This window comes from Podarcis liolepis, assembly GCF_965112155.1.
Source record: "Podarcis liolepis genome assembly, chromosome: 2".
NCBI classification, from domain to species: Eukaryota; Metazoa; Chordata; class Lepidosauria; order Squamata; family Lacertidae; genus Podarcis; species Podarcis liolepis.
The window spans coordinates 30,876,525-30,903,203 of NC_139555.1; the positions used below are offsets into that span (position 1 = coordinate 30,876,525).

General features: G+C 46.8%; 3 protein-coding genes and 1 pseudogene across 7 annotated transcripts in view; 3 read left to right on the plus strand and 1 right to left on the minus strand.

The window, feature by feature from the left end:
* C1QTNF1 (C1q and TNF related 1) overlaps positions 1–10,667 on the minus strand; it is a 17,453-nt gene extending 6,786 nt beyond the window's left edge. The window contains exons 1-3 of the mRNA XM_083490504.1: positions 8,672–10,667; positions 3,801–3,945; positions 15–151 (exon numbers count right to left, since the gene is read on the minus strand). Coding sequence (XP_083346630.1) covers positions 15–151; positions 3,801–3,934 — 271 coding nt within the window. The 5' untranslated portion in view covers positions 3,935–3,945; positions 8,672–10,667. The remainder of the gene's footprint in view (positions 1–14; positions 152–3,800; positions 3,946–8,671) is intronic.
* LOC310700626 (myosin regulatory light chain 2, smooth muscle minor isoform-like) lies at positions 6,093–6,798 on the plus strand (annotated as a pseudogene). The gene has a single exon. The product of its transcript is annotated as a myosin regulatory light chain 2, smooth muscle minor isoform-like (transcript).
* Positions 10,668–14,938: 4,271 nt separating the features above from the next.
* On the plus strand, positions 14,939–24,048 carry CANT1 (calcium activated nucleotidase 1). 4 transcript variants are annotated; one of them, XM_083490284.1, is made up of 4 exons: positions 14,939–15,062; positions 17,869–18,526; positions 19,662–19,865; positions 20,938–24,048. In XM_083490284.1, the coding sequence occupies exons 2-4, from the start codon at positions 17,890–17,892 to the stop codon at positions 21,306–21,308; spliced, it is 1,212 nt and encodes a 403-aa protein (XP_083346410.1). In that variant the 5' UTR covers positions 14,939–15,062; positions 17,869–17,889; the 3' UTR covers positions 21,309–24,048. The 4 variants fall into 4 exon arrangements, with proteins under 4 accessions (XP_083346410.1, XP_083346411.1, XP_083346409.1 ...); XM_083490285.1 differs by having other exon boundaries at positions 15,054–17,445; XM_083490283.1 differs by lacking the exon at positions 14,939–15,062 and adding an exon at positions 15,549–16,598.
* A 2,033-nt stretch (positions 24,049–26,081) lies between these two features.
* LGALS3BP (galectin 3 binding protein) overlaps positions 26,082–26,679 on the plus strand; it is a 9,921-nt gene continuing 9,323 nt past the window's right edge. The window contains exon 1 of the mRNA XM_083490108.1: positions 26,082–26,239. Within this exon, the coding sequence (XP_083346234.1) occupies positions 26,209–26,239 (31 nt within the window). The 5' untranslated portion in view covers positions 26,082–26,208. The remainder of the gene's footprint in view (positions 26,240–26,679) is intronic.

Genomic DNA, 26,679 nt, shown 5'->3' on the forward strand with positions numbered 1-26,679 from the left:
TTGGTGTCCCTTACCTTTCAGGATGGTAACGTTGATCTGAGGCATGGGCTGGTACATGGGGTATGCTGAAATGCGCTCAGGAGGATCGCAGCATCGCACGCACTCTGACCCTCTGGGCCGCTTGCTGTATTTCTCATGGTGATTCTCGGGCCTGGGAGGCAGAAACAGCACAGGCAGGCTAAGTCACAGGACCAGGGAAAAGGGGGAAAGGGAACATGGTGACTCCCTTGGGAGAGATCTCGGGAAAAGGCCCTTGTTTTGTGACCACAGTCCTATCTTTTTCCTTAATGTCATAGCATCGCTAAAAATACATGGAAGAAAGAGTAAATGTTGCTGATGTGTATTACTGAGAGCCAGGTCACTGAGCCCCTAAATAAACTAGTTTCTCCCCAGTTGCTCCACTCTCCCAGGCCCCTTGTTCAGGACTAGGTTTTTTGACGGGGACTTATGTCCCAAATTTGCAATAGGGGCTGAAAGCCACCATGCATTCCTTTTCCCACTGTCTGCCGCTACCTCAATCTCAACTCCAGCCCTAGCCTGGATGGGCTCTCCGTTTGCCCCTGGAACGAATCGGCTTGTAGTGCTGACACACTCTTCCAACGCTAACTGTTTCCAGGATAATCTGGGCAAGGATGCCATATGGTTGCCTAACAACAATGGCTAACTAGGCTGGGTTTGCCCTGTAACGGAGTTAGCAATGGTGCCTGATTGAGGAGTCCAGATCTGGGAACACAGAAAGGGAAAGAGGCAACAGCATACTCTCGAAACATTTCGTAGGAGAAAACTGGGGTGCTTGAAACACGTGTCTTCTCATGCCACGTTGTGTCCAGCACTGACTTAAGAAGCAGGGTGTGTTAGTAAATTGACCATAAGTTTCCTTCCATTGGGACGCGGATGGCGCTGTGGGTTAAACCACAGAGCCTAGGACTTGCCGATCAGAACGTCAGCGGTTCAAATCCCCACGATGGGGTGAGCTCCTGTTGCTCGGTCCCTGCTCCTGCCAACCTAGCAGTTCGAAAGCACATCAAAGTGCAAGTAGATAAATAGGTACCATTCTGGCGGGAAGGTAAATGGCGTTTCCGTGCACTGCTCTGGTTCACCAGAAGCGGCTTAGTCATGTTGGCCACATGACCCGGAAGCTGTACGCCGGCTCACTTGGCCAACAAAGCGAGATGAGCGCCGCAACCCCAGAGTCGGCCATGACTGGACCTAATGGTCAGGGGTCCCTTTACCTTTACCTTTCCTTACATTAAAAAGAAACAAAAAACCACTGTGTGAAAGTAGCTGCAACCCAAATACATTCAGCAAATGTTGGCTATCTGGATAGGCAGTTATATGGAGATCGAAGGGGCGTTCTGCGTTCATATGCAGTAGGTTTAGCCAAACACACACACATCCACTCAGCTCCTCTAGAGATCAAGAGTCTCTGAGGGAATGGGAAGGAAACCTGAATAAATTTACTCGACACATGTCCAGAGTGACACATTTTTTAAAAGCATCACCCAGATCTCCTCAAAAGGCAAATACAGGCCTTAAAGCTGGGTCATTCCACCACCACCCTCATTTCAGAACAGAATCCATCGTCTTGCGGCTGAGTTTCTCCCAGTTCACACCCCAGCTGCGTCAAATGTGGATGAGCAGAAGTCTGCGGTAGAGGTGCGGTGGAAACTTGGAAACAGAATAGGCTGGCCAGACTGAGGAAAGAGAGCTCAAGAACAGCATAACCCTTTAAGATAGAGTGGTTAAGAAATCGTGGGAAATTTGTGGCAGGTACTCTGACACTTGAACTCAGCCTGCACACATCAGCACTGGGGTGATGCCAGTCAATTCAGTTATGCATGTGCCAAACATGCCATCCAACTGCACACATTAAATCAGTGCGGTACCTTACTTTCTCACGATGTGCGGCATAGTTCCTGGCTTGTGTGTGCCAAATTTTTATCGTTACGGGAATTGTGCTTCTTTCAGGAACAGCATCTAGATCTAGCCAAGAGACTGGACAAAAGCCCCGCTTTTGCTGCAGGGAACTAGCTGCTGCTGACACAGTTTTCTAGCCTCAGTGACTACACTGCACCAATGAGGGAAGAGGGGTTTAGGTTGGGAGAGCTCTTTCACGGTGGTGCTTTCCCCCTCGTCTTCTACAAAGGGGCCCCATAATTCCTAAGGAGACTTCTGTCTGAAATCCTAAACGGAGAGAGATGATTTGCAGTCTCAGCAGGGGAGTGGGAGGGAGGGAAACAGGGTGTGAGTATGCAAACATTGCTCACAGGCTTTTAAGCCAGGATTTATTTTTTTATTTATTTTAAACCATGTATTTAACAAACAAACGGGGGGGGGGCACCACAAATTTTAAAACAACAGTACATTATACTTTCAGAATAAAGCCAGTGTTTCAGAGCTGGTGAAGTTCGTAGATTTGTAGACTCGTCAAATTGTGGAGTTGGAAGGCACCTTGAGGGTCATCTAATCCAACCCCCTGCAAGAGAGGAATCTCAACACGTGGTCTCCCACCCAGTTTGGAACCATGGACCACTGGCTCACCCAGCCTCTATGCTTCTTCAGCTGTCTATCCAGTGGCAGGTAAGAATGCATATGACTGTTCACAGGAGATCTGAGAAGGATGGATGGGATTTCCACTCACTGGATGAGGGAGCAAAAACTCACTGTGTGGAGTGCTCCCCATCCCTATCAAAAAAAGAAAAATAGGAATGCTCACAACACTTTTATACTTTCCAGCCATGACTAGGCCAGATTAAGGTTGGCTGAAGCCTTGGAACAGTGCTAATTTGTAGGAGACCTAGAAAACATGGCCCTGTATAGTACAAAGAATCATGGTGGAATGCTCAGTGGTTAAAAGAATCTAAATTTTATGCTACAACACAGCAATTAAGGCCCCTTTTGCAGTCATACACCTCCTCCAGAGCCCTTATCACCCAGCAGCCTCTGGCTTCATTCAAAGTGGGGCAGAGTGATAGACTTAATTGTGTATTAAGTGCATACTGGAGATGCACATTAATGGAGTTAATTGGGCATTGAGGTACACCATGAAGTTATTTCTTTAACACTCAGCAGTTCTAAACGGAAAGTATAACTATTTTCAGCAGCTGTCCAGCTAGACTGTATCTCTCATCAGAACCCCTGTGAGAGAGCCTCAGCAGGGATCATCTTCCATAGCTCAAGGGCGAAGCTGTTGCTTTCCCTGAAACCTGTTGCTTGCTAGTTTCACTGGCATGACCCTCCTTAAGGGTTGCAAACTTTTAGGGTCCATGGGCACATTTGTCAACTAGAGAAACTGTCATGGCCACCATACACACATTCCTTCTGAAAATCAGCTGCCCAGATAAATTTGTGAGCATCCTTCGGCTCCTCCATGATAATATGACAGCAACAATCGCCAATAACAGTGGCTCTCAAAGTGAACCATTCCCAGTGGGATCAGATAAACAGGAGTGTGTTATCACCCCAACCTTATTTATTATTTTCATTGTCATGATCCTACACATTGTCGGAAACCTATGTCACCACCGTGGAAGGACGTGTGGATCTAGAATTGGCCTCCACAGTCACTTACAGAATCACTGTTAAAACCGTGTCCATGGAAGACAATCTTATTCAGCTACGAATGATCGCCAAAGAAGAAGAAGATGACACATATTGCAACCTATTCTGTTGGCTGCAACCGAATACAGATTTCAAGCCTAATTTCAGTGGAAGGAAGAAGGACTCCCTGTGGGCGTTAGAGAAGTCCTTTGTGGGCACACGTGCGCACATGGACACCATGTTGGCGAGCCCCAACCTACCTGGAAGTGTGATGCTGGGGTGGCGGAGGCTGTGTTGCTGCTCCAGGCCTCTGCTCCGCATCCTTCTCATTGCAATACGCCTGGATTATCAGGCAGATGAGCAAAAGGGCACTTGGTGTCAGTGTTATCTTCATTGCTTTTGGCCCTGTGGGAGAAGAGAGAGTCAGGCAAGTGGAAGTGTGTGTGTGGTGGGCAGAGATCGCAGCAGCATTTTGAACCCTGGAGTTGTTGTGTGTGCATGCTTTGGGGGGTAATGCATGTTCTTTCCCTTGCTTCATAAGGTCTTATGGGAAGACCCAGTTTAGATGGCAATGTGTATTACATCGCTTACTTCAAAATGTGGTAAATCGGCTCTACTGCACTGTTGTACATACATACATCCATAATTTTATTGTATGCTGCCTTTCCACAGTTCAAACAAGGCTCAATGTGACTTACAACATGAAAAAAGCATAACAGCAACCTAACAAAAGTGGTCATAAACAGTACATAAGACATCAAAAATACACAACCAAATGGAAAATTTTTCACATAAATCACAGTATCTAAAATAAAGGTACAAACCCACCCCCCAACATGAGCAACCATCCCAACAAAAAATGTAAACAACACCCCAGCCTAAGAGCCTGTTCAGCAGCCTCAGCTTTTGTAGCTGGAGTCAGTCCCGATCCCACCCTCCCAGGCCAGGTGGAAAAAGCCTGCAAGGCAGGGAGCAGGTATTCCAGAAGTCACAGTAGTACGTACAGTATAAGCATGCAAAGGGCATAGATAGACTAACCCACCCTCTAGATCAGCGGCTCTCAGCCTGTGGGTCCCCAAGATGTTGTTGGACTACAACTCCCATCATCCCTGACCTTGCTAATGGGGTGATGGGAGTTGTATTTAAACTACATCTGGGGGGACACCGGTTGAGAAAGGCTGCTCTAGATAATGGCATGCATGGTTGACATGTGCCACTACCACAGCCAGCGCACAACGGCCGTCAGTCTGAAAGGAGTTCTATGCATTGTGCTCCCTGTATAAAGGCATAAATTCTGTTTGGCCAGGGTTCATGTCCCCATGGAAAGAACACTATGCATGTACACCTCAAAGGACTTAGGGTTGGGTCATTGTGTGCTTTAGCATATAGAGCTGAGTTAGCCCATTTGTGTTCAAAAAGCCCCATTGTGTGCTTGTGCGCATGAAGAGGACTTTGCATAGTTGCACGTATTTCCTATTGATTTGTCATTTGTGTCAATGGGATCTAAGTTCAACTATATTGTCTCCAGACAAAAAGGAGAAATATGGAATTGTAGATACGTACCAGTCTTCTTCAAGTTTACTGCTTTCTTCAGACACACCCTGGCTACCTACACCCATTTAACACTTCCCGTGCAGGAAATTATTTGCATAATGGCACAAGATCTATTTCATCACCTAAGTGGAGCCCATTGATTGGCAGTAAATTCTCCTTGGTCCACACCAAGTGGACATGTCAGTACCATAGCTACCGGGACGGGGAGCTAGCTGGGTTTCTTGCCCTGGGTGAAGCCTCCAGAGGGGGGAGCCATTGAGGTCCCAAGCCAGTGGGTGGGTGTGGGTGTACACAAATGTGCATGGGGGGCTGCCAAACTGGGTCTTTAACAAGCATGCACATTTTCACCAAAGTACATAGGTTTGTATGTTTTGTTGTTCTAACAAGCTGTTAATCGCTTTGGCAGCCTTTGGGCCCAAAAGTTGTATTTTAAAAACAACAACAAGAACAATAATCAATGGCCAATGTTTCCTTCCTGGGACAAGTCTGTGATCCCATGGCAGAGTGCAACTGAGTACACAAACACATGTGCTTGTGCATAGTTTGGAAGCCTGCCCCACCCTGGTCCTCTAATAAGGCAAGGCAGTGCAGTGCCAAGCAAAACTGGGCAAGTCTCCTAAGATCCGCGGTCAAAGATCCTCTGGGAATATTATCCAAGGATGAGCTACACAGCCAGGCCCAAATTCAGAACCAGAAGATTCTCACGAAAGCAGCTGTGTGTCTTTTGCAGGGCAGAACAAGAGAGCACATGGACCAAAGGAAACAGTTACACAACCCATGTGCAGGTAGGGGTCATGCAGGCCACGTTACACACCCAAAGCTCACATGTATTCCAGCTGAACTGCAACCATAATGTAAATGGATGTGCAGGCATTCCCACACTGTGCAAGGAAAGGAACACACGTGTAGTTAACTTTATGCTGCATTCAGAAGTGCATCTGCATTAGAGATAAATGCTGATTTGAGACACTTGTCTTCCTCCAGGGATTTCTGGGAATTGTAGTTTTCGGAAGATGCTGAAAACCTAGTGCCTGCACAGAACTATCGTTCTCAGATTCCTTGCAGAGAGAAGCCATGCTAGTTTAAGTTTTAGGCTTCAAAACTGACTCTTGTGGAGTTTCTCCCATAACCGCTTCTCGTCCATCGCCACTCAGAATCCAACAGCCAACATGTCAATCAAAAGGGCAAAGAATAAGGCTACAAAGAAGCGCCCTCAGCATGCCACTTCCAATGTGTTTGCTGTGTTTGATCAGCCACAGATTCAAGAATTCAAAGAGGCATTCAAACTGATTGATCAAAACAGAGATGGTTTCACTGAAAAAGAAGACCGCATGATATGCTCGTTTCACTTGGGAAGAATCCAGCTGATGAATACCTAGATGCTATGATGAATGAGGCTCGAGGACCAATAAACTTCACAATGTTTTGAGAGAAATTAAATGGCACTGATCCAGAAGATGCAATTAGGAATGCCTTTGCTTGCTTTGATGAAGAAGCAACAGGTTTCATTCAAGAAGACAACCTGAGAGAATTGCTGACGACAACGGGAGACAGGTTTACAGATGAAGAAGTAGATGAGCTCTTCAGAGAGGCACCAATTGACAAAAAGGACAATTTCAGCTACACTGAGTTCACATGCATCCTTAAACATGGAGTATCATCATGAGTATGAATGATCATGAATCTATTATATAGTTTAGAAAATGGTTTGTCCACTTGTTTGTTCTCTATGCATTTGGATGCCTTTTGAGATACCGTTGCCAAACCTGGCATGGGGGTTCCCAAGGTGGAGCAGCAGTCTTCATCAATGTTTTGACGCCGGACACCATTCTTAATCAAGATGGCAGTCCAAGATGGCATGCCGTCACCTTGGCATGACTTTGCCCATTTTTTCGGTATAGGTCTGGCCGCCTCTCGAGATACTGTCACCAAACTTGGCATGACAGTTTCCATAGGTATGCTGTAGTTTCTTGAGAAATACTTCTGCTTGATGCATTTTCCCTCAAGCCAGCTGCCATCCAATTAGAAAAAGGGAAGCTGTGGTGACATTTCAGGCAGCCACTGCACATGCGCAGACAGCAGCTTAAGCGATTTGGGGTTTGAGATGATGAAACAATTCCAGGTAATGGGCATCCGGTGAAGACATCTCTGCCTCCTGTCTGGTCTGTACAGCAATGTAAGAATGTGACTTGAAACAACCTTGCTGCATTTCAAGCCCCTAATCTCTGCACAGCCTCAGTGAAGTCTGAACACAACCATTTGGGGAAGTGCCGTTGTATAACCTTGAGCGGGTAGTCTGTGGATGATTAGACTTCAGCTGGTATGGGATATTCCTAACATGTCCAGATTTAATATTTAGTGAGGTTTCGATCGCATTTGAATTTTTAAAAGCAACATGCTATTGGGATGTGGAGAACCAGGAGCCTTAGGTAAAATAGGTCATCCTCACCTGTTTGTTATGTGTAAAGCCTGAAGAGTTGGCAGACATTATGTAACAACAGGATCCTTCCTGGAGGCTTAAAAACTGAATGTTTAGTCTAACTGTCTCTTGCCCCGCAAGGCGAAACCCACAACAAAGGGAGCTAGATAATATGCCCGCAAGGAGGTTCCTATCTCTTGGAGGACAAGCATTATAAGCCAGAGACAGCGGCAGGGCACAAACATTGCTGGACAAACACAGGCTTGTAAGGAGGAAGACAGGAGCAGAGGCGCATACAGGGATGTGTGCTCCGGCAGTGCGTTTGTTTTTTCCGGTTCGCTCTGGCCACTCTCCATCTCTCAAGGGCCTGATACAGCAGCCGGTAACACTTGGGAATGCAAAGCCGTCACATCCTGGAAAAATCTCCGTCAGCATTAAAGAGACCACCAAACCCTCAAGAGTCCCATTCCAATCAGGCAAACACAAAGAGGGTAGCAGGGTGTGCGTGGAGAGCAGAGGGGGACCCCAAAACCTCTGGGCTCCCCTCACAGGTCCCAAACCATAACCCTCTTGGAAATAGAGAGGTGCTCCTGGAAGGGGCCCACAAAGTGGCCCATGACCATCCACAGCCAAGCCTTGTAATCCTGAGTTACTCAAAAGCTGAAAGTTGGCAAGCGTGCCAGGAGGCACAGCAGCCAGTGCAAGAATCAGCCTTCCCCTTCCCTAGGCCAGGGCGAGGATGCATCACACAGCTGCCCAGGGCTGCTTGTCCCAAGGCAACACTTGCCCAGGGAGGCAGAGGCTTGCCTGCAGCGCCAATGGGCTCTGCCCATTTAACATCTAGAGGTGTGCAGGGTGTTGCCTAGAGCAATGCCAAGCAGGGCTGGTGAGAGGCCAAAAACCATGTCCCATCTACTGTAATGCGAGGGGCCAACACGGGGCAGATTCTGCTGCACACACTCACAGGCACATACCCAAAAAGCGACAGAGGTATCAGCAGCCTGAGGCCTTCAGAAGGAAAAGGCCCTTGTGCAAGATCCCAGGAAGCCCAGCCACTCCCCCTAGCCAAGCCTGCACAGGTAGATGTGAGCTCTTTTGCACACACATTTCTAAGTACCTGGCCCTGGAGGGCTGCTCAGCTGACGGGCACCTACCTACCTTTGGGGCAGGATGACTGGCTGCTGCCAGAGCCACTGCTTGCCTTTGCCTCTGGTCTTCTACAGCATCCCCCTCCAAGTAAACGCTTCCGCCACCCCTTGCTAGTGGGGCAGAAAGGAGGAGAGCCTGGCAGCCCTGTGTCTAGCCTTCAGATCTCAGGCTCCCGGCAGCAAGACGCTTTGTGGAAAACCAAGAGAGAGAGAGAGAGAGAGAGGGAAAGAAAGGGGCAGACGCTGTACGCCGCCAGCCCTCCTCCCTCAGATGGGAGCACAGCTGCCGTTAACCATATGTGTGCCCAGCACCCACAGCTGGGACAGAGAAGGCAGGTTTCCTCCGCCAGAAAGTGTCTCCAGATGTTGGGGTCTGGAGCCAAGGAAGGAAGGAGGGAGAGCAGGGGAAATTCGCAGCTGCTGCCCATGGCAATGGAGATCAGATTGGCAAGAGGAGGCAGTATGCAAGCCTGGCACTGATTCTCACCTCTGACTCCTTCAACGGCATCCCTTTCTGTTGTAGCAAACATGAGCCACGCTTGTCTCATGAAGCAAAAACAAGAAGATTTATTATGGCAGATGCATCTGTGCAGTGTATGGTGTTGTAGTTTGACTGTCAGACTAGGAGGTGGGAGACCAGGGTTCAAAGCCCCGCTAAGCCACTGGGTGACCTGGGGACAGTCACCGTCTCTCAGCCTTAGCAACCTCACAGGGCTGCCGTGAGAAGAAAACTGGGGAGGTGAGAGCTACGTACACCATCTTGGAGGAAAAGGTGGGATATGAACATGGCAAAAAATTCTGAAGGTATGGATTACAGTCCATTTCATCACACACACACACACACACACACACACACACACACACACACCCCTCCACCCATTGTATGCGTTCCAAAACAGTGAGGTCAGAAGAAATGCAGAAAAGTACAGCAGGCAATACCTTGGGAGTCTGTTTTCTATTTCCTTTCTATTGTTGTGTGCTCCCTGCTTCCCCAAGTGGTGAGCAGTTCCACTGTGCTACCTGGGTTTGGCCTCCTTTGGAAGAGAGAGCGCTGGAGACTTGTGGCATGCATTTCTGTAGGGTTTGGTTTATTTATAAGTTGAGCATAAGCAGAGGCCAGCAAAACATGCTCTTGCCAAGCAGTGGATCTGCTGCCCTCAATATCACATCCCCAGAGACAGGAGCTCTTCTCCCCCACCCTGGGGTGCTTTGGGCTGTCAATTCACAGCTCCCTCTTTCTGCTTCAGAAAACCTTGCTTCTTCTGGGTGTCACAATACAGATATCAAGCAGTTAATATGTGGAGGGTATCCATTGAATGGTGAGCAGGTGCAGTCTAGTGGTTAAGTTAAAAACTCTCTACAATATGATTTAGGAAGGCCGAACCTTAGCTCTTAGCTGCCACTTTGTCAGTCTCTTGCCTCTTCTCTTGAGATACCTGAAAAAGAAAACCAGATGAAGTGTGTTTTGCTCCTTGCTTATGTTATTATCCTGTATCAGTGGCCCTTTTTCCACTGGAGTCAGCGTTATCTACTGTACAGAAACAATTCATTTATGAATCTGCCACTGTTCAGTAGCTAGGAGGCACAAAAAAGGAAGTACAGTGGTACCTTGGGTTACATATGCTTCAGGTTACATACGCTTCAGGTTACAGGCTCCGCTAACCCAGAAATATTACCTCAGGTTAAGAACTTTGCTTCAGGATGAGAACAGAAATCGTGCAGCGGTGGTGCAGCAGCAGTGGGAGGCCCCGTTAGCTAAAGTGGTGCTTCAGGTTAAGAACAGTTTCAGGTTAAAAACAGACCTCCAGAATGAATTAAGTTCTTAACCCGAGGTACCACTGTACTTTAATGGTAGTTTCTCTTTAAGGGTGTGACAAAGCGTCACCTGCCCGAAGATGAAGGTGAAGAAGAGGAGGTTCTGGAGAAAAAGAAGACAGTGGTTCATATGGTTTGGACAGTATGTTTTGAGTATAGCATTTTACCTTTATACAATGTGAGCATATGGTGACATTTCCTGTCATTTAAGTGCTTAATAAACACATATGCTTAATGTCTCTTATTCTACCACCACACCACCCCCTGGTCTACCTGATCCTTCGCACAGGGGGTGTCAGAGACCTTCTAGATGCTCTACTATTGAATATATACTATGATTTCCCCACCCCCCTTCCCGCAGCCTCTACTTCTATGCTACACTAAGATTTGTAGGGGAGAAAATTTGAGCAATTTCCCTGTTATTTGGGCAAGCACATTCTAAGACCCTGGCTGCTTTTGCTCACTGTGGTACCAGCCCAGCAATTCACAGCTCTGCCCAAATAGGAATCTTCCAGTGCTGTTGCTACCCACCCATACCAAAAGCACACCTCCTTGCCTAACGAACGTCCAGTCCTCTCACATATGTAGGTCATGGCTGTTAGGAAAAGCCAGGCATAATGAGCGGCTGAGAAAAAGCAGAACTGTGTATGAATCACTGAGCAGAACCAATCTATATACCAGCATGAAACTGTTCCACTAGTAATTCCCTGAAGGAAATCATTGCATAAGGGGGCAGCTGCTTTTCCCACAGTAAAATCTGCAAAGCTAAGACACATACAAAATCAGTGATCTCCAAGTATAGCCAGGCTCTAGCCACAAATCTAGAGGCACAACCCCCAGTCCAAATTTAGGAATGTATACCGTAACGTGTTTTATGAACTAAGAGAGCCACTTGTCATCCCATTATGTGTGTTTCTTCCCATCTTGCACCCTGATACAATTTTATACTACAGTGGTACCTCGGGTTACATACGCTTCAGGTTACATACGCTTCAGGTTACAGACTCCGCTAACCCAGAATAGTACCTCGGGTTAAGAACTTTGCTTCAGGATGAGAACAGAAATTGTGCTCTGGTGGAGCGGCAGCAGCGGGAGGCCCCATTAGCTAAAGTGATGCTTCAGGTTAAGAACAGTTTCAGGTTAAGAACGGACCTCCGGAACGAATTAAGTACTTAACCCGAGGTACCACTGTATGTGATAACAGTTTTCTGTCTGGATCAGTTATTTTTCTGCCTCTTGATATGCTGAGGAACCCAGTGGAAACGGATTAGCAGGAGATTCAGAGCAGATAAAATATACTCCTTAATCTTCACACACAACCTGAGTCATTTATGGAATTTGCACCCACAAGATGTTGTGGTTGGCTACTAGCTTAGATGTCTTTAAAGGGGGATTAGAACTAGAAAAAAAATCGTAAGATCAGAGGCAGTGTGCACTGTGAAACCAGCTGCTGCTTGTGGGTTTCCCAGAGCAAGACATTTCTGATTCAGCAGGACTTCATTTATTTATTGCATTATTATTTATTGCACCTTCCCCCCCGCCCCAGGAGCTCAAGGTGGGTCTCCCCCTCACTTAATCCCCACAACACCCTGTGAGACAGGTTAGGCTGAGAGACAGTAACAGGCCCAAGGTCACCAGTAAGCTTCATGGCCAAGTAGGGATTTGAACCTTGGCCACCCAAGTCCTGGTTCCAACCACTACACCACAGTGGCGCTTATGTTCTTATTATACGTACGTTTGAAGTGATTCAGGTAAGCTAAGGGAATAGGGATTGACTGCTAGTACAGGCAGTGACCGTTTTACGCACATCTGATACGTGTGTGACTCTGCATATGCGCATTGCACCGAACCCAGAAGTGACCTAAAAGCATCACAAAAATGGGCAGAAGGGGGCAGAACAGAATGTTTGCGGGCTTTTTCAATAGTGTTTCAAATATGCGTGTTTTCACTTAAACACACTGCCTTGGAATGTAACTTGTACATAAATTGGGAGTTGCCTATACTAAATGCTGCTTTGTTCCCTCCATTGCAAACTGGAGTAGGACACAGGGTTGCTTTTTGGGAGTTATTTTTGTCACAAGTGGAACTCTTTCTCTACTCCCCCAAACAACAACTGAGATTGTTTTATATCAAATATATAATTTTAATGAGAGCTAGCAAACAGCCTGAAAGATTTTACACTGGTGAAGTTCATTCATAAACTAAAAAGGGCCCTTATTTGTTTTCATTCTAATCTCTCTCACTTTTAATCTTACGCAGGAAAACTTCAGTTATCTGACTGTACTTCAATGTTTTCCTCTATCCCTTCAAACACCCACTACTAACCCCATTATTTCTTTTGCTGATTCCTTTTTCTCCTCTTGCCTTGAATATCCTGGCCACCCAAATGAAGAAAAGCCCCTTTCTAATAGCTACGCTCTCAGTATGTGAGGTCGTGGGTGGCTCTGTTGATGGGTAGATTTGTTATCTCTAGTCACTTAGAACATGGGATCTTTGTCCTTTTATTCTGAGCCACTGCAGATTTCACAATCATGGAGACCTACTGCTCTAGGGCTAGGACTTCTAGGCAAGTGTTCCAATTCAAGAATTTACTAAAAACAAAGGGTACAGAAAAGGGAACTGTTTTTTTACATTCAGAATAAGAAGGAAGGGGGGATACTTTTGCCAGAGAACAGTTATTAAGTGGCGCCCAGGTATTGTCAAAGGGCAACACTTTCTAGGAAAAGGTTGCGGCATCAGCATAATTGCACATCTTGTGGTTGGTTGCAGCTCACTCCTAGCCAGGGCAACTTAGGAAAGGGACTGAACATATAACTGTCAATATGTCATAATGCCACTATACAAATGTATGGTGTGACCATGCTCAGAAGACTGTTTACAGTTCTGGTTGCCTCATCCCAAAAAAAGATATTTTAGGTTGGAGAAGTGGTTCAGAAAAGGGGAACCCAAGTGATTGTGGAGTTAGAGCAACTCCCCTGTGAAGAAAAGTTACAACAGTTGGGCCTTTTATTGCAGAACAAAGATAAGCAAGGGAAAACAACAGGTGTATGCAAAATTACGCATGATGTGGAGTAAGTGGAGATATATATTCTCAAGGAATTATGATTATTGTAGTCATATGAGATCCTCATCACTGTTGTATATGAAAAGCACAAAACTGTTTTAAAAAATAAAATACTGCTTTTATTTATTTTCATGGTACAGAAGAAAAAAATTGAGAAAACAATTGTTACAACAGTAAACAGCAAGTAACTTGTCCTGATAAAATTACAGGCTTTTATCGTGCCATGTGTTAAAAGTTTCATTTGATTACTCTTAAGAGATCATGCCACATTTTCCCATGAGGACTACAAGACTCTTAATCTCAGGGTCATGGGTTCAAGCCCCATGTTGGGCAAAAATATTCCAGTCTTACAGGGGGTTGGACTGGATGAGCCCTTGTGGTCCCTTCAAACTCTAAAATTCTATCTATACTTGTACCCTCTTACAAGCACTTTTCTACTCAATGTGGTTCAAATAATGACAGGTTTTGAACGCCTGAATGTGGTGCCTTTAATATGTGTAGAAGAGGGAATATCAGCAAGTGCAGCTTTTCTCATCACTACTACAGTACGGCACGGCATACTGCGCCTGTCCCCCTTTCCCATAATTATGGAAAGAGTAGGAGTCTCACCAGATCACATCTGCTCACCTTGATTCTACTTGTGCATGTGAATGGAAAGGCTGAACCACATGGCGATGGTTGGTGGTGCGAGTTAAGTAATACAAGCCCAACTGTGAATACTAGGACCTTTGGAATTGTGCCCAGGGGGAAAGAAAAAAACTGGCTTGCTCCCCTCCCTTTCTAACAACACTCTGCAGAAGTCAGAGCACAGAGGGAAGCTTCATCAGCTGCTACAGCGTGCAGATCAAGCTGGTGTTAAACTACAGAAGCTGAGGTGGGTTCAAAGCTAGGAATCTTTATCAGTGGCCAACAGGATTAAGGGTGGCCATCTTCCTTGGTCAGCACACACACAAAAAACACTCAGGAGGGAAGCGGGTGCCCAAAAGGACACAGCCAACGCTTAGTGTCAAGGAAAGTTTATGGGAAATATGTGTTTGCGTACGTGTTGTTTCCATAGCCCATCACTCCGAGCATATTTGTGTGGCCATTTCCCCATGGCTTTGAGAACGCTGAACCCAATTAACTATCTGTAGGAGCTGATTTGCGGCGCTTCCGTTGCCAAAGGTCACTTTTCCCGCTAAGGAAGAAAAAAGACAATTCCCAGCCGCAAACCGGTGCCTCCTCGCCCCGAAAAGCTCCCTTGCAGCCTTGGGAAGATGGCAGCCTGAACCAACCCCGGCCTCGAATATCCCGCGCAGTGGTTGCTGGGAGATGTAGTCTCTCCCGCATCGGCGTTGGGCCCGTACCAGAAGGCGCCTTTCCTCCTTCCACCTCCCACTCGATCGCAAGGGATGTCGGAACCAATAGTAGTTTCCCGAGCGCGATGCACGCTGGGACCTGTAGTTGGGGAAGGAGGGAGGGAGTGCTGCGAGAGGGCCTTCCCTCCCTCCGGTCGTTCCCGGCGCGGGGAGGAGCCTGATCGGTGAGTGGTTGGGCTGGGGGGGGGGTTATCTTTTGCCGGACACCTGGGTTCTTGCGGGAGGGGGGCGATGTAGGGGGGTGGTCGAGTAAGAAGCGGGGTGCTGGCATTTACCGGCGCGTTCCTCTTTTTGCTTGCTGCCCCATTGGCCCCAGTGGCCCACCTCCCGCTTAGCTTGGTCTAGGCGGGGCATTGCCAGGCGACGGAGCGACCGCGGTTGCATCCGGGCGGGCTGCGGCGAATCCCTCCAGGGTGCCAGATCCCTAGGGATGCAAGTGCGTTGCCGGCAGATCCCTTTGCTTCAAGGGCGGCAGCGACCTCTTTTCTCTTTCTCTGCAGGCCCAAAGGCGATGCAGGGATGCAGCTCAAGGGACCTCCTAGTTCTCCCTTAGATTGCGCCCCACGCCCTTCAGGCGGGAGAAGAAGGTGGGGGTGGGTGGGGGGCTAAGTTGCACAAACTGCGATCTCTTTTAAATGTACGTTAGTGCATCTGAATGTGCCACACACTCGCCCCTCCTCAAAGTGGCTAGAATACGCCCCCCCCCCACGTACTCCACCGCGTCCTTACAGATCCATTGGCAGTACAGTATAGCTTTCCTGGACCTTTGCGGTGTTGTGACATTCTCCTGGGTATTGTGTAAAAACTGAGACGATGGAGCAGTTGCTACCCTTGTAGAAAGACTTTGCAGAAGGGTTGCGGCTGCTACTTCTGTGCAACATCTTGCCCCAGGGATCCAGTCCCCAAGGACTTTTATTTCTACTCCTGTCAAACTCCATTTGTACCATTTCACCTGCCCAGTTCAACCTGGCTGGGTTTACTGTGGTGGGTGCTGCTTAGGAAGCCTTTTGGTCCAGCACCTCAACCGCTCAAACTGAGCTCATCAGTGTAGAAATGTTTTCTGCTGTTTGCAAGCAGATGGGTCTGTTAACTAAGGCTGGCAGATGTGGGTGCAGAGACTGTGGAACTAACTCTTGGTAGAAATTTTGGCACCATTTCCCTACCACTGGGTCGTACTAGCCATGCTGGGCTATGAATGTGAGGTCATCCACCTATGTGCCGGACATTTTGCAACAAATAGCTCTGCCCCCCTCTTTTTTTGAGCTATGAAGCTGTTGTACCTAGTGCATGTTTTACTACCCTTGTATGCAGACCCTTTCATATTGGGAGTAGTGCTGGGAAGCAATCACTATAACGCTTAGGGGGAAAACAGTTTGTAGAATCCAAGACATGCTATACGACACAGTCCTGTTCTGCTGAACAGGAAGGAAAGTCTGTTAGGTCTTTAAACAGAACTGGTTGGGCAAGTCAGCAATCGATGACCTGGTGACATTTCCTGGTAACGTTTCCTGGATCCTATTTGGGGAGGAGCTGAGCTCTGCCACCTGTCGCAAGCTATAGGTGCGGCTGGTCCCCAGAACTCCTAGCAAGATATGAATTGGGAACAGTCAGAAAGGTCTGGAAACCACAAGGGCCCTGGCATAATTGCTACTCAAAATGATGTAAAAATCCAGACTTCTGGGGTGGGAGAATCGTTGTCGGTAGGTGAAAGAGGCAACGGTTAGCAGCCTGATGACTGAAGGGCTTGATCGCAGCCTTGGAGTCTCCTCGTCAAAAGGGAGAGAGGTTTGGAGTATGGGCAGGGCTGGTTTGTCCCATGACTCAGTGGCTTGTCTTCCTAGATTCAGAAGACCCAGTGACCTCCCTTCCTTCTCCTATCTGTCCCTAACTCCCTGCCTGCTTCACTGTGCTTTCTTGTTTGGATTACAAACTTTACATAGTTTAATTGGGTAATTAGCAAAGCTTTAGTTGACCTATTGGTGCAGGCCAATTTTAATTGCTGAGGACAATTTCTGCGACTTAGGAATGCACTTGTTTGTTTACTTTCAAGGCTTTTTTTGTTTCTGGTGCCTCATCTTCTACCACCTTCTAACAAGGAGCCGGAGTTCTTTTGTGTATTAAGAGCAAGCATGGATTGAGTGTTGGTGCTTCGACTGGGGAGATCTGGGTTCAAATCCCTGTTCAGCTGCAGAGCTTATTGGCTGACCTTGGGCCAGTCACTTTGTCTCATGGTTGTTTTGACAATGAAAGGGCAAGGGGAACACACAGTCTATCTTGAGCTCCTTGAAGGAAAGGCAAGATAAAACTGAGAATGAGTGCCTGAGCTTGCTTTATTCCCTCCTCATTTTGTGTCCCATTTCCTATTACGATGTGTCTCTTAGATGGCTATTCTGAGGGTGGGGGCTGTCTTCTCATTGATATTCATAAGCTGCTCTGCGATCCGATTTTTGGCAGAACAGGACAAAAATCCCCATAATAATAGATTGCAAGCTATTTTACACTTCCACCAGTAACTCAAAAAGGCACCTTTATTGGAGTTTGGATAATGTGAGTAAATAAGTAATTAATCATTTTAAAGTGTTATGTTTAATAAACTGGGGAAAAAGGTTAATCAGTTGACAGCCCAACATTTAGTGTGCCCATGTCTCTGGTGTAATTCTGCTCCAGCAGGAATCCTTGTAGTGCACAGTTTGGAAGTGCCCCTGCTGGTGCTGCTTCCATGCCTGTTCCGTTGCTGAATTCCTGGCCCAGTTGCCTGGCTCCCCCCCCCCCCAATGTTGCTGCTGCACCTTCTGCCCTTTCTTGATTCCTTTTGCTTTTCCTTCTTGCATGGATAGGAATCAGTATGCTTGGTGCTGCCGCCTCACTGCCTCCCCCTCCTCCACCCCCCCACAAGGTAGGGCAGATTGCATGTCCACCCCTGCTGCATCCCCTTTTGCACCCCCTGCTGACCCTCTTCTTCCCTTCCAGGTTCCCGGGAACCTCAGGCTCATGCCCGTCCCATCCCGCCCACGCCTGCAATGGGACGATTCTCTGAATCCCTTGCGGATTAGTGTGGGCGGACTCCCAGTGCTGGCGTCCATGACCAAAGCGGCTGACCCCCGCTTCCGCCTGCGTTGGAAGGCCATTGTGGCAACCTCCCTGGCTCTGATCCTTGTCCTGCTGCTCCTCTGCTTCCAGCGTTCGCCTTCGGCAAGCAGGCCGGTGCCTCTCACCGCTCACAACTGGCGTCTCGGGGCACTGCCCAGTGGGCGCTACAATGACACCTACCCCTTGTCGCCACCCCAGCGGATCCCGGAGGGCGTGCGCTACCGCATTGGACTCATTGCCGACCTCGACACGAACTCCAAGGGCCCCGGCGAGCATACCTGGTTCAGCTACTTGAAGAAAGGTTACCTGACCCTGTCGGCCAGTGGGGACCATGTCTCTGTCGAGTGGGACACCCAGGACCATACGCTGGAGTCTCACCTGGCTGAGAAGGGGCGTGGCATGGAGCTCTCTGAATTGGTAGTCTTCAATGGCAAGCTGTATGCTGTGGATGATCGCACTGGTGTGGTCTACCAGATCGATGGCACCAAGGTGGTACCTTGGGTGATCTTGTCTGACGGGGATGGTACAGTTGGCAAGGGTGAGCTCAGGTTTTGTGTTGGATCCCCCAACCTCACTCTCATCCCCCAGTTTCTCGATGTCCGAAACACAGTGGTACCTCGGGTTAAGTACTTAATTCGTTCCAGAGGTCCCTTCTTAACCTGAAACGGTTCTTAACCTGAAGCACCACTTTAGCTAATGAGGCCTCCCGCTGCCACTGCTCCGCCAAAGCACAATTTCTGTTCTCATCCTGAAGCAAAGTTCTTAACCCAAGGTACTATTTCTGGGTTAGCGGAGTCTGTAACCTGAAGCGTATGTAACCTGAGGTACCACTGTATAACTGAGGCCACAGTAGAAGTCAGAATTCCCAGAATTCCCATGCCTTCGGTCACAAATATGGTCGGCTCATGTTTATAACATAAGAAGAGGCTGCTGGGTGAGGCCAGTGGACTATAAAGTCCAGCATCCTGTTCTCCCAGTGGCCAACAGTTCCTCACAATGTCCTGCTTTCCAGGCTCGGCTGCATGCATTCTTTTTATTACCGTTGGGCTGTGGGACCCATTTTTAATTAAGAGGCAAAAGTTGTTCATTTATTAGCTCATTTGGTTAGATCATGGTGCTGATAATGCCAAGGTTGAAAGTTCAATCCCTGTGCGGGACAGATGCATAGTCCCGCATTGCAGGGGGTTGGGCTAGATCAGGGGTCAGCAACCTGCAAGCCATGGGCCACAGGCCGCCCATGGGGGTTGTTTAAACGGCCCCCGAGCCACCCCTGAACCGAGCCGCCTGCTTGGCGAGTCCTTGTGCACTACGCTAAACCCGTGGAGTGGGGACTTGCTTCCGTGGCGCCAGAAATCGCATCTGTGTATGCACAGACGCGATCCGGCCCACAGAGCGATCTCCGCGGGAGTGAACTGGCCCAGCGAGGTAAACCTTGCTGACCCCTGGGCTAGATGATCCTCAGGGTCCCTTCCAACTCTTCAACCATATTTTGAATGGAGCTCTGAGAAGTGAATTTGCCTCCCTACAATAGACACACACCTCTCTGCTCCTTACGAGGAAGCTGTGGAAGCTTGGGTCCAGGTAGCTGGGGTGTGTATGTTTGACTGGAACCATCAGCTCCCCGGGCAGTTAACACCATGTCTTACGCCTTGAACTCTTTTCTTTTTCCGCAGGGTTTAAGGCTGAGTGGCTAGCAGTGAAGGACGAGCATCTGTACGTAGGAGGCCTGGGCAAGGAGTGGACGACCACCACTGGGGAGGTGCTGAACGAGAACCCCGAGTGGGTGAAAGTCATTGGCTACAAAGGTGACGTGGCTCACCAGAACTGGGTGGCCAATTACAACGCACTGAGGACTGCGGCGGGGATCAAGCCCCCAGGTGAGCAGTGGGCAGGTTCTTGGATTGGAAGAACTGGTTCAAAAGAAACAAGCTGGCACCTGCGTCATTCTGCTTCTGGATTTTCTGAGCACTCTAGGTTTTGGTTTGTTTTTCATATAGATGGGATTGGTGAATGACAGAGGGTAAGTCAGAGCGGGTATGGAATTTGGGGAGGCAGGATATGGGTCTGCCTAGAGAGGAAGAGAAAAGCAATAAGGGCTTCATTTTCACGTTCATGAACACTGTGATCATGCACCTATAGCAGGTTGCTGCCTGATGTGGCTATTCGCTCATCTCCTGTGAATAGATCCAGAAGCATATCTCTTTATGTGGAGACAGATTGTTGGTCCAGCTGGCCCTACTCACTGTCAATGTTGGTAGTAACTCTCCAGAGTCTGGGACAGAGATCTTTCCCAGGTGGCTTAACTGGAGATGATGGAAATTGCATCTGTGAACTTACGCATGTGCTCTGTACCACCGGTTCATATGCCCACTTCAAACTCAGTTCTTCATTCCCTCCATCTTCCAGTGTGTGAGGGGTACTCACATCACTGATGATAGGGATGCACTCATGCAGTATTGCTGCCACAAGCATTATGGGCTAGCTTGTAGTGAAAAGTTTTTTTTATTATGTGTTCTGTGTTTTTAGCTTGCATTTTTATGTTGTGAACCGCCCTGAAATCTACAGATGAAGGGCGGTATACAAATGTAAGTAATAATAATAATAACAATGCCCATTCTCTTCCCCTTTGCCTGCTGTGGCTTCAGAGCCAGTGTGGTGTAGTGGTTAAGAGCGGTAGACTTGTAATCTAGTGAACCGGGTTCGCGTCTCCGCTCCTCCACATGCAGCTGCTGGGTGACCTTGGGCCAGTCACACTTCTCTGAAGTCTCTCAGCCCCACTCACCTCACAGAGTGTTTGTTTTGGAGGAGGAAGGGAAAGGAGAATGTTAGCCGCTTTGAGACTCCTTCGGGTAGTGATAAAGTGGGATATCAAATCCAAACTCTTCTTCATTGTATTTGCCCCTGGCCCCATCCCTGCTTGACATTCACTTTTGCTCCGCCCCCTCCTAGGTTACCTGATCCACGAGTCTGCCTCTTGGAGCGAAACACTCCAGCGCTGGTTCTTTTTGCCGCGCCGCGCCAGCCACGGGCGCTACAACGAGCAGGAGGACGAGCACTGCGGCACCAACCTGCTGCTTAGTTCCGCACCGGACTTTGCCGACATCACTGTGAGCCGTGTTGGCGACGTCATCCCCACCCACGGCTTCTCCTCCTTCAAGTTTGTCCCCGACACGGATGACCAGATCATTGTGGCACTGAAATCTGAGGAGGACGCTGGGCAGGTGGCAACGTACATCACCGCCTTCATGCTGGATGGGCGTTGCCTTTTGCCTGAAACTCGTATCGGTTCCGTCAAATATGAAGGCATTGAGTTCATCTAATGGATTGAATGGGTGCTTTGGAGACAAGGCGGCTGAGCTGGGTGTGGGGATGGGGCAGGAGGATGTGCCCTGGGATTTCCCCTCTAATTCTGGCTCGGCTGCAAAGCATGGTGGGACTCTTTCATGGCATAGCTTTCACTTCTATAAAAGCAACTTGGTTTATTGCGAGTGTGGGCCTGTTTCTGTGCGGACCCCTAGTGGTGCAGGGTGGGCAGCGCCTTTGCGGTTTTTCGTTTCTTGGCTTCATTGCACCCTGCAAGAAACTCCCTTGGTTTCAGTCCAGCTCCTTCCTGCTTTACTCAACTAGCCTGGTGATCTGGCAGGGTACGTGAGCAATTGGCTTGATCCTATCCCTTCACTTTATTCTATTTTCTACAATTCACATGTGCCTTTGTTAGGAAAGAGAAACCTTAGCACTTGGCTGTCCAGCAGGATTATTATTCAGTCACCCAAAGGGTCTTCCTTGGCCCATCCCACTCCACCCCACAGTAGCCTTGGACCTTGGCTAGATGGGTACTTCTTAATGATGAGACATTGCTGATGAGACCTGGACCTCTGGTCTGGAGTATGTCAGATAACAGTAGAGGGAGTGAGAGAGCTGGGGAAACTGTTTGGAGCAAAAGGGTGCTCTGCAGTCAGCTCCCTTGTGGCTGCAGCAAAGGGATCGCTTCCATTAGCTGCTCTGTTCCTAATCTTGAGATACCCCAAGTTCCTAATCTTGAGATACCCCAGACTCCATATAGGTGTGAACCAAAAAGGGTAGATTATAAGCCATACTCAGACTGCTGACCCATCTAGCCCCAGGTGTTTTCTTTTCAGCAATTTGTTGTATCCAAGTCATTCCCAGAGTAGCCCCACTGGAATAATGGACTCAGATTTGTCCATTGCACACAGTAATCCTGCACTGCTAAGGCCATTATTAGAAAGTTCTCATTTGAATCTTCCTCCCCCCCTTTTTTTTGGTTTAAGATGAGTGGGGTTCAAGGTCAGGAAGCCAGCATCCTATTGGAGTACTACAACTGGAATAAAGTGTCCTAGTTTATTCTTGCTGCATTCGGCATTCCTTGTTCTCCACGTGTGATGAGACAGAGCATGTGGTCCTGAGCATTAACATCAGCCCTAGTAACGTGTTATGTATCTCAATAAATTATCAAGAGCTTTTCTAGTCCAAGAGCTTGTGATGGTTTTGCCTCCTGAAAGCACCTTATGGATTGTAGCAATGTTCTGATGATTTTCCTGTAGACCACAACGCTATAAAGCAGTAAACTACACATATTAGGTGCCTATTTTCTAACAGATAGGTTTTTGAACGTGTATGCAAGAAATGCCAAGTCTTATGAATGAACTTGAGAGGCTTCAGGTACCCCAAATAAACCCCAAGTGACCTTTGGTTTATGTCATAATGTATATAGTTGGAGACTTTGCCATTTTGTGTGTGTATTTCTGTGCGTGGCTTTATCCATTGTAGAGCTAAATCAGGGTCCCATCAGCGCATGGATTACCACTAGCGCAGCAAGGCTCCTCCTTCCTGTGCCCCCTCAGTCAGTTCCCCAACCCTTCAGAACAGATTTGGGGAGGATGGAAGGTGCAAGTGAGGAAGGACCTGACAGGATGAGTGAATAAAATATCACCCATAACATAGCAAGGCTATATTACACCACCAGATCAGCCATGGAGATATTTCCCAATCCTACTTAGAAGTGCCAGGGATTGATCCTGGGATGTTCTGTGCATAGTTAAACTATGGAACTCACTCCCACAGGAGGCAGTGACCACCGCCACCAACAGAGAAGAGGATTGGACAAATTCATGGAGGAGAGGGCTGTCGAAGGCTACTAGCCATAATGGCGAGGCTCTGCCACCACACATGGAGGCAGCAATGCTTTTGAATGCCAGTTGCTGGAAACTGCAGGCGGGAAGAGTGCTGTTTTGTTTGAATCCTGCTTGTGGGTTTCCTACAGGCATCTGGTTGGGCCTCTATGGGGAACAGGATGCTGGAGTAGATGGGCCATTGGCCTGATCCAGCAGGCTTTTCTTGTGTGCAAATCATGCTCTACTACAAAGATACAGCCTCACTTCCCCTGTGTAAAAATGTATTCGGGCACATGGAATATAACATCCTAGTGGGGCTTTTCCAAGTTGGATGTTTCCAAAATAACCCCACCACAATACTTTTGGTTTATATCATAAACTAGTATGATAGTATGACAAAGGATGAGTTTATGAAAGGCTAATCACTAGATGGCAGCACTTGCGTGTAGCAAAACCAAGTCTTGAGATCATTCAATCTTATCTGAAAGGACCAGTCTTTGGTGGGGGATAGAGGTGGTTCAATAGTGTTACGTGCCACATCAGATCAGTGCGTTAGCATTTACTTTTAAGGATATATAACATTCAGAAGACAATGAAAAAGTGCAAGGCATGCTAAATAAAAATAAGAGAGTTTAGCACACAAAATCAAGATTTGACAGCATTTTTATAAACAGAACATTGTCAGAAAACTTAAATAGAACATGTCTAGCTGTTTTTTGTTTGCAATTGAGCAGTGTCAGTTACATTTGCAAAACAATCTGTGGACCTCTGTTGCTGAAGCATCAGGCTGAGACCTTGTTTTGACTGAGGAACTGAGAACCCATGGACCCAAGATCACAATATTGTACTGTACTTCATTAATCCAGAATAATCACTCCTAATGTGCAACAGAATTGCATTTGTGCATTAAAAAATGGCATCTCTTAAACTGCATTTTATTTTGACTGTACTAATGGGGACATGCTACATTACGATATATGTTGGGCTCCAACCAGCCTCAAACAAGAACATTAGGGTGCTATTCAGTGTGTGTATGTATGTGTAGGGGGGAGATTTCAGGGGGAGGGGAGAGAGAAAAAAGACTATTCGCCCTCACCGTTTCCTATTGAAATCTTTCCCTACTTTGTTATACATTGCTTGAGTTCAAGACTGTTTGCGCTTTCTAAACTTGAGCTCTTTCTTGTTATATTGTGAGTTTTGGGGTGCGGTGGGGTTCTCCACAGATACAAAAAGAAAGAGAAAAAGACATTTATTTCCCCTTCTCTTCAAAATTTCCCACAAAAGGTGAGAGGGAGAGGGTTTTTTAACCTCATGGCAAGGATCTACCTGACCACAATACTATTTCAGAAAATTTTAATAAATCTTTAGAACTTCCAAATTATCAGCTTTCATTTTAAAAAGGAAGTTTCTAGCATTTGTAGAACCTGAGTTATGAGGCAAAATGTGCAGGCACCAGTCTTCTAGTGAGAAACTAGCTTGCCCCCCCCCCTTCCAGTATTTTATTTTGCCTAACAACCTGAAAAAAATCCTGAGGAAACCCATGCTTCTGAACTTCTTCCTTGAGACAATCTGGGCATTCGTCACCTTTTCTGCAATTGTTGTTGAACATTCAGGAAAAGTCAGTTCTTTGGGTTTTATAAATGCTGATCTGACTACTGAAGTATGTCAGGAAGCTCATGGGGTAATTGGCTTTGTTGCCAGTGTGAAATTCTGTCAAATGACATAATTAACAATAACTTGATTCTAGAATACACTATTTTTTCTGGAATACAAATAGGTTAACCTTGTTGAAATACCCTTACGATGTTGTGTTGTTTGGGTTGTGGTTGATGTTATAAACTGCACTGTTAAGATATATAACTTTGTTGGGCAAACAAGTTTTTATCCCTCAAACTGAAGACAACATTTCCGTAAGATTCACAAGCCAAAATGATGTAATGTCTCCACAGTTTCCTTTCTTGCCCCCTTCAGATTTTCACATGAATTGGAAGTTTGAAGTAGACTGGCAAAGGACGCTCTTTGTCAGCCTGGTCCTCCTGTCTTTCTAGCTGACTTACAATTTTAAAGAAGAATAAAAATAGATAAGAACATTTATTATGTCCTGCAGCGTTATGCCCTAGGACCATCGATTCCAGCATCCTGTTTTCACAGTGGCCAACCAGATGCCTATGGGAAGCTCACAAGCAGGACATGAGTTCAACAGCCCTTGCCCTACTTGGGATTCCCAGCAATGGGCATTCAGAAGCATGCTGCCTTTGACACTGGAAGAAGTATATAGCTACCATGGCTAGTGGTCTTTGATAGCCTTGTCTTCCATAAATTTGTCTTATCAATAGCCTTATCTTCATCAGAGTTTTGCCATAACCTGCGAAAATTGTGAAAGAATCCTTTCATGGAGCATTAAGAGATGTACAATCTAAGGTCTTCACTGTACTCCCTTGCAGTTGTGTGACCTGTGTTCCTCACAGAGGAATACCCCACCCTTGCAATTCTCCTATATTCTCATATATGATACAGAAAAGCTTTTAACGGCAAAGCAACCAACCAAAGGGCTACATATTTATCTGGCTGTCATATTAGAAACTGTATCTTTAATCAAGGGTGCAGACCTGAAACTATCTGAAAAATTAATACCTACAAAGTGACCTCTCTTATCACAACTTTACCATCTAAACCCTTAATACTTGAAACATGGATGTATGCCCACAACTGCAAAAGAAGCTGTCCCTAAGAAAAAGAATCTTTATTTGCAGTATCCTCCTGGTGCAGCATGTTTAAATAATCTGCTTCTGTGTTAACGATTTGAACGCCAGTAACTAATGGAAACGAATCTGGTATCCCGGGTCTTGAAGACCTCAGCAAAACCTCTAATATGTTTGTATTTTTTGCAAACCTTTGGGGAATGCAAAAGAGGGAATTCTCCAGAAACAGTTTATGTATTTGTCAGCAATGCATTATAGAAACTTAGTTGAAGGATAGGAAACAGAAACTTTCTGTTCCTCCTCTACTCCTTCTTAAAGGGCAGTTTCAGAACTCTTTTGCATCCTTGCCCTCACTCCTCTTTATCAAAAGATCTTCAAGGCCAACGATGCATTTCCAAATTGCCAGCATCTTCCAGGGTAAGTACAAGAATTTGACAAGGAAAGCTAGGTGGCACAGATAGCAAGGGCCCAGAAATTGCCCCAGATGGGCAAGGTGTGTGTGACCAGATGTGAACTGAGGATAAAATCAGTTTGGAAAATCCATTTAAAATGCATCAGCAAAAGACCAGCAAATGCATTTCAATTTATTAATGCATAATTATGTGAACATAATCCACAAATAATATAAAAGGATAATCAAGAGGACCATATACATAAATTAATCTTGGGGGAGGGTAAATAAGAAGTATATACAGGTAATATAAAGTACAATGGTTACATGGGATAATAAAGTGTGAAACAAACAGTATTAAAATATCAGATAAAATGGCTATTACATGCAAGGATTACAGTGTGCAAGATTAAAATTAACTCCAATTAACCCTTGCTAAATCACACACTAGCACACCTATATATAG

Excerpts from the sequence above, each read along its gene's own strand:
- CANT1 (XM_083490283.1), top strand. The coding sequence starts at position 16,491 with ATGAATTGGGAACAGTCAGAAAGGTCTGGAAACCACAAGGGCCCTGGC. Across the intron at positions 18,527-19,661 it reads GGATGGTACAGTTGGCAAGG|GGTTTAAGGCTGAGTGGCTA; the intron begins GTGAGCTCAGGT and ends CTTTTTCCGCAG. Across the intron at positions 19,866-20,937 it reads GGCGGGGATCAAGCCCCCAG|GTTACCTGATCCACGAGTCT; the intron begins GTGAGCAGTGGG and ends GCCCCCTCCTAG.